Source organism: Alligator sinensis, unplaced genomic scaffold, assembly GCF_000455745.1.
Source record: "Alligator sinensis unplaced genomic scaffold, ASM45574v1 scaffold2620_1, whole genome shotgun sequence".
NCBI classification, from domain to species: domain Eukaryota; kingdom Metazoa; phylum Chordata; order Crocodylia; family Alligatoridae; genus Alligator; species Alligator sinensis.
This window is the reverse complement of record NW_005844014.1, coordinates 4,550-12,167: the sequence shown is the minus strand read 5'-3', so window position 1 is coordinate 12,167 and position 7,618 is coordinate 4,550. Positions and strand designations below refer to the sequence as shown.

Below are 7,618 nucleotides of genomic sequence, written 5' to 3'. Positions count from 1 at the left end.
CCTGCCAATCACCACATTTGGGAGCAGGAAGGAAGTTTACTGTACAGACACATGGGTAGAGACCTGTGGGAGATGAGCGTCCTTTCTGTGTAATGGGGTGGAGTGGGCTGGTGACTTATTTCTATATCCTGAAAGTGATTAAAAACACTTGCAGGAGCAGGATGCTGACAGTCTTCATCTCCCTCTTTTCCCTGCAGGAAATTTTGGTAGTTTTAGTGACTGTGGGCACTATCCCTTGTAGTGGTGTGACAGGGTGTCTGCATTGTTTTAGAAACAGTTTAAACAAGGTTTCATAAAGGATAGCTTGTATAGGTAAGATGATGCATTGACTTGGGGGATGATCTCCAGAGCTGCTTCCAGTCCTACTTTTGTATTAGTCTGTGATTTATCACTGTTGCCTTGTACATGGGACCATCCCCTTGTCAGCTCCCAGGTTTGGACTCTAAAATGAACACCATCTGGACCCCCAGGGAAGTCTTAGTCAGAGTCCTATCTGCTCTTTCTTCCTAAGTACTGCAATGGAGGACAGCACACATGTCCAGGAGGGTGCAGGGATAGAAAGAGAGGGACCAATGACACAGTAGCATGTGGTAGATGAGCAGATGAGGCTGACACATACTGACCTTAGTGTGGGGGAAAAGTGCAATGATTTCCACATACATGTTAACGTTGGAGATGTGAAGGAATGGGGCAAGGGCCAGAGGGAAGCAGGACAAAGGGGAGTAGAGACGGGGAGAAGAGAGAGAATCCAAAACACCAATAAAGTAGGTTCAGATTCGTTATCAGGAGAACGTCTTCACTGATGGACCAATGGGGCAGTGGACTAGACTGATTAGGGATGTTGTACAATCTCCATCACTGGAGGTGTTCAAGGGGATGGATTAGCATTGGTCAGGCAAGATCTAGGAATAGCTACATCCATGTTCTTCTCTGGTTATTTTCAATTGCTCTGGTCATTGCTGTTTTCTGGCTGGGATAAGGAAGGATTTTCTCCCCACTCCTTTTGCTACATGTGTCATGGGGTGGAGGCTTTCTTCTACCTTTAAAATCATTGGGTGGTAACTGAAATCAAGGTTGAGGATTTTGACTGATATGCCAAAGCTCCTGTCAGACTAAACCCCCAAGATCATGAGCTAGAGAGTCTGCCCCACCACTCAAGCTCAGACAAAACCCCACACTTGGGATGAGGAAGGAATTTCAATTTATGGTTAGATCGGTAAGAACCAGGTTTCCCTCCATCCCCCACCCCTTCTTTCATGTTTATCTGGCACCCAGTATCAAGTGGAGTGGCTACAGGGGTTGGGTCCATAACCAGTTTATTTTCAATATCGTTGTCAACAACTGGGAAGATGCAATACAGCGCACCCTCAGCAAGTCTGCAGGTGACACCAAGCTGGGGGAAGTAATAGATACGCTTGAGGGCAGGGCTATGATTCAGAGACACCTTGACAAATTGGAGGATTAGACCAAACAATCTCATGAGGTTCAGTAACAAGAAGTGCAAAATCCTGCACGTAGCAAGGAACAATCCTATGCACTGGTACAGACCGGGGCCTGCCTGGCTAAGTAGCAAGACCTAGGGGTTAAAGTGAATCAGAAGGTGAATATGAGCCAATGCTGTGCCTTGTTGCAAAGAAGACCAATGGTAATTGTGCTGCATTAGCAGGAGCATAACCAGAAGATCAAAGGAAGTGATTCTTCCCCCATGTTTGGCACTGGTGAGAGCACATCTGGAGTACTGTGTCCAGCTTTGGGCCTCCCAATACTGAAAGGATGCAGACAGACTGGAGAGAGTCTACTGGAGGGCAGGAAAAATTGTTAAGGGGCCAGGTTACATGAGTTATGAGGAGAGGCTGAAGGAACTGGGCTTATTTATTTTGGAAAGAGAAGACGAAGATGATGTTTAATAGCAGCCTGCAACTCCCTCAGGGGTGGTTATGAAGAAGATGGAGCAGCATTGTTCTCCATGTTAGCAGATGATTCAACAAGGAGCAATGGTCTCAAGTTCAGTTTAGATATTAGGAAAAAAAAAAAAAAAACATCTTATCAGGAGGGTGGTAAAGCACTGGAACAGGCTACCCAGAGGGGTGGTAGAAGCTCCAGCCTTGGAGGTTTTGAACACCCAGGTAGACAAAGCCTTGAGTGACATGATTAAGTTTATAGCTGCTTTGAGGAGTGTGTTGGACTAGGTGGACTAGGCCCTGCTTTGAGGAGTGTGTTGGACTAGGTGATCTCCTGAGGTCCATTCCAACCCTTATTTTATATCACCCTAAGATTAATCATTGTTTTAGAGCAGTTTTAGCTACAGAGAAAACATCCCTCAGAGTTTTACAACACCACTCCTCTCATAAAATGATAGAAGCATAGAAAATTAGGGATAGGAGGGACTTCAGGGTGTCATCTAGTCCAGCATTGGGTATTGGCTGAAATCAAGGTTGGGGATTTTGAATGATGTGCCGAACCAAGATCATAAACTAGAGATTCTTCCCCCACCACTCTGGGTCACACAAATCCCTATACCTGCAGTCAAAGACAGACTGTCTCCAGTTGGCTCATGCCAATCATGGCTTGGTCTAGCCCAGTCTTAAGAACCTCCAAAGAAGGAGATTGTGCCACCTCTTGGCCTTTCAGCTCAACGTAGACTTCTCCTTGCTTGTTTCTTGTGTGAAAATCGTGTTGCCTGAACTAGTTTCAAAGGAGTCGCTATCACTCAAAATAATCCTATCCATTCCTTTCAAAATTCCCTTTTGGGTGTCAATTCTGGACAGTTACCTAAACTCTCAGGAGTAATTAAGTGGAGGTGATATTTTTCTTCTTTTTTTTTTTTCTTTTGGAGGATGCTGTCCTCTGGGGCATTCTGGGAAATGTGGATTATTCTTTCTGATTTGAAAGAAAAACACATTTCATACCTTGCCAGATCTCCCTAGGAATACAAGTCCCAATTTTGATACAATTGTACAGTAACAGATTGTGGTCTTTACTGTGTTTCCTTTTACATCCATTCTAAACAAGGTCACACTATGTGCATTATTGGAGCTTGCCACGGCGGGGTCCTAAAGGAGGGCCGTGATCTCCTAGACGCCCCCTCTTCCATGCTTGGGAGGCTGCCTCACGTCTTCTTGGACACAGTCTGATGTACGCTCTAATCCTGTAGACTCGTGGACCCCTCGTGGGTCTTGTCCTGCCAATGGGTGCTTCAGAGCACCCTAGTTTTATGAGCTATGTGTGGCTCCAACCACCCCTGATACCACGCCCCAAGCCTCACAGATGGGATAGACATTCGTCTGTCTCTATAGATACACCGCCCATCTCTCGGGCCTCCTCTGTACACTCGCCCACTCTTTGGGGCCTCCTGTGCCCACTATGGGCCTTCTCAATCAAACCGCCCACTTCTAGGGCTCTCTGTGGCCGCACTGGGCCTTCTCAGTCTGACCGCCCTCTCTGGGGGTGCTCCTCTAATGCTGCCCCTCTCCCAGGGCTCTCAGCGCCCACTCTGGGCCGTCTCTGTAACGCTGCCCCTCTCCTGGGGCACTCGGTACCAGCACCCCTTTCCTGGGGACCTGTCTATAATGCTGCCCCTCTCCTGGGGACTTCTGTGTCCACTCTGGGACTTCTTGGCTATGCCACCTGACCCTCGGGCCCACCGCACTGCTACCCCCTTTCTCCAGTGCTCACCGCACCCCTACCCCCTCTCGCCGGGGTTTACCGCAGGACTTCGCTCTTCTTTGGGGTTTACCACAGTACTCTGCCTTCCACAGGGGCTCGCCACATCCACCCTGGGGCTTCTCAGTAGTACCCCTTCTCTGGGGCTTGCCACACCCGCACTGGGGCTTCTCAGAAGTGCGAACCCCTTTCTGGGGCTCGCTGTGCCCAACTTCGGCTACTAAATATGGTCCCCTCTCTGGGGCTCACCACACCCACACCTGGACTTCTCAAAAGTGCCCCTCTCTAGGGCTGGGGTCTATACACCCCGTATGCTGCGCCCTCCTGGGCGCCGGGGTCCTCACGCTCCTCTGTGAGGCCCCTTTAAGGATACTGCGCCCTCACTGGTGCTGGGGTCCCCACGCCACTGTGGGTTCCCCCCTGAGAACGCTGCGCCTGCACTGGCGCTGGGGCCCCCACACCACTGTGGGTCTCTCCTGAGTAAGCTGTGCCCTCCCTGGCGCCGGGCGTCCCCCACCGCTGGGGGTTCCCCCTGAGGCCTCCTCCAACCCCTTATAGCCTCACCCTAGCCACCGGTGTAATACGTAACAACACAAACTCGAGCCTCCTGGCTATAACTCAAACACACGCCCTCTGGCTATAACAACAGAAGCCGCCTGGCTATAACTTAGCATCATTGCTCACGCCTCCAGAGCTATCATGAGCTGTACTTGCAATCAGGCTTCTTCCCACATCCTGGCTGCAGGGATGCTCCTGCCAGGGAGCTCCTGCCTCTCTAGCTGCTGGCAGAGAACTGGCAGCCTGGCCTCAGCCCTGGGCTTTATGAGGACCAAGCACTGCCCCCTCCGGTCAGCTGACTTCCTGGTTGCCCCAGGCAACCCGTAGCTGTGCTCATTATGTCCTGCCAGGGCTCTCTCCCTGGCAGTTTCCACTCTCTAGGAGCAGAGCACCGAGGTGCCCTGCGACAGAGCTCTTGGCATAGGCTGCTTGTTGGAAAGGTGAAAATATCCGCTACCGGTCCTGAAAGGATTTAGGGACTAGCAGCGTGAACGTCATTGGGGCTTGACTTACTTAAACCTGGGGATGTTGGCAGCTGATTTAAGTACCTACAGCTTCCCTATAGTGGAATAAAGCAACAACTAGTATCCAGCATCAAGGCTGTCATGACGTGCACAGGAGCTCTAGTGTGTACACGCTTACTACAAATCATTTCCATCTCTTTAGGGTTGAGTGGAGGAAAACCCTCAGTGCTCTCTTACTCTCTTACTAGCAACCCTTTTTCTTGGAACAACATCCCAGGCTTGAAAAAGCCAAAGCCCTGCATGTAGGAAGGAACAATCCCATGCATCAATACAGACTGGGGACTGACTGGCTAAGCAGCAGCTCTGCAGAAAAGGACCCGGGGTTACAGTTGACAGGGAGATGAATATGAGCCAACAGCGTGCCCTTGCTGGCAAGACAACTAATAGCATAGTGTGCTGCATTAGTAGGAACGCAGCCAGCAGACTGAGGGAAGTGATTACTCCCCTCAGTTCAGCACTGGTGAGGCCACATCTAGAGTACTGTGACCAGTTTTGGGACTCCCATTACAGACAGGTGAAATACAAGGACAACCTAAATCCAGCATCACTACAGTCATGACGTGTACAGAAGCACAGGTGTGTAGACACTGACAAGAAATCATTCCCATCCCTTCAGCATTGTATGAAGGAAAACGCACAGCTCTACTGGAAAACCCATAGGAGGAAAGCATGACTGCAAGAACAAGCACCAAAATAATCACTGACAACTCCTATCTCAAACCCATGATCACTCCGCTTTCAAACAGTGTCACACACTCGTTCCGCATCCCAAATAATCAACCTTCAAGAAAACTTTCTAACTCAGAAAGGAGAAAGAGCCAATGATTTTTTTCAATGGGGATTGTTAGAGATAATGAAGGTATGTACAAGCTGTGGCAATAGTGCGGTAACAAATGACAACATCAGCATCAAAGATAAAATTTAACAGATACAAAAACATTAGCTAGGGCAGAGCGGTATCAGAGACTAACGAATGCAGGGAGATACAAGCTAAAAATTAGACAGAGAAGTTATTTGAAATGGTGTAAAACTAAAAAAATAAAACTGACATTAGTTCAGTTAATCTGTATCAATAACACAAATGATTGTTTCAATAAAAACGTTCACTGAAACCACAGTCATTAGAGAATAGTAGAGATCTTCTTCTGAATAAACTACTTCCATCTCAGCAGTTTCCACAGAGCTGCTTTGATGTCCTTGTTTTTCATGCTATAGATGACCAGATTCATCATTGGTGGGATCATAGAATAGAGAACAGACACCACGAGGTCCAGAGCTGATGGGGACCCAGAAGTGGGCTTCACATAAGCAATCATCCCAGTGCTTCCCAGCAAGGTGACAACAATGAGGTGGGGAAGACAGGTGGAAACTGCTTTGTGCCAGCCCTGCTCAGAGGGGATTCTCAGTACAGTAGTGAATATCTGAATATAAGACACAAAAATAAACGCAATGCAACTAAGACCTAAACATGCACCAAAGATAAAAATCTGAATTTCACTAGTAAACACCTCCGAGCCAGAGATCCTAAGGAGCTGGGGGATTTCACAGAAGAACTGGTTGACGATGTTGGAGTGGCAGAAGGGCAGCCTAAAGGTGTTCCCCGTGTGCAGGGCAGAGTTCAGAAGAGCAGCGCTCCAGGCCATGGCTGCCATTAACAGACAAGCTCTCCTGTTCATCACTGTCACACAGTGCAGTGGTTTGCAGATGGTGATGTATCGGTCGTAAGCCATGATGGTGAGGATGAAGAGGTCTGCTGGAATGAAAAAGACGACGAGAAAAACTTGCATGACACATCCCGAGTAGGAAATCAGCCTGGTGTTCAGTATGGCATTGGCCATGGATTTGGGGACAATGACAGAGATGGATCCGATGTCGAGGATGGACAGATTGAGGAGGAAAAAGTACATCGGGGTATGGAGGTGGCTGTCAACGGCTATGAGCGTGATAACAAGGAGATTGCCAATCAGGGCTGCCAGGTATATTATTAGAAAAGTGGCCAAGTGCAAGATCTGCAATCCCAGGGCATCGGAGAACCCCAGGAGCAGGAACTCAGTCACCGCGGTGCAATTGGACGTCATCATCCACAGTGCCTTTTGGGATGCCTGTGGAGGGAAAGGGAACGACTGTGTCAGGAGAAGAGGAAGTAGGAGAAAAAACACCATTTTCCTGGCCACAATTCTCCGTGACTTGACTGTTTTAGATGTCCACCTGATTTTCAGTTGAAATGGAGTTTTCTGATAGAAAACAGGATTCCTTAAATGACATTATTTTTCAAGATACATTTTAATTTTTTTTTCCCTGATAATTGTGGCATTTCATTGAAAAATTGGACAGGAAAGATATTTTATCAGAGATTTGGCAGACATCTTGTCTCTGCCACTCACTAGTGCTCACACATTTCCCACGTCTGTGAAAGTGGAGAAGGTGTCAGTGCACTGTCACACTGGCATAAACTGGCCTAGCTCCTTTCTAGTCCAAGGGGTCCTGTCCGTTCACATCGAGTGCAGGTACATTGCAAGTCCATGTGATGTGGGAAAAGGGAATAATTACAGCCCCAGATCCTATCATTTCATGAATATTGGTGCCTAAATCTTACCCACTGGCAGCTGAGCATGATATTATGAAGTCATAAATTTCATCCCATAGTATTTCCATTTTCCTAGGACATAGAGCTTAAGATGCTGGCTGTGTCCAGGTTCTAAATTCACCTGGGAAGATTGCAATCAAATGGCTGGCAGGATGTGCACAAGATTGTGTGTTCAAAAAGGCTTCAAATCTCAGAAATATATATAAGCATGGGCTGTCAACATCCCTGCATGGTCTGTACATTTCCTAAGTCATGTATTTCAAAGATATTTGACCTTTTCTTTATG

General features: G+C 47.9%; 1 protein-coding gene across 1 annotated transcript; it reads right to left on the bottom strand.

The window, feature by feature from the left end:
• Window positions 1-5,899: 5,899 nt before the first annotated feature.
• Window positions 5,900-6,826, bottom strand: LOC112549024 (olfactory receptor 14A16-like). The gene has a single exon (XM_025195833.1). The coding sequence runs from the start codon at window positions 6,824-6,826 to the stop codon at window positions 5,900-5,902; it is 927 nt and encodes a 308-aa protein (XP_025051618.1).
• Between the last annotated feature and the right edge of the window lie 792 nt (window positions 6,827-7,618).

Excerpts from the sequence above, each read along its gene's own strand:
- LOC112549024 (XM_025195833.1), bottom strand. The coding sequence starts at position 6,826 with ATGATGACGTCCAATTGCACCGCGGTGACTGAGTTCCTGCTCCTGGGG.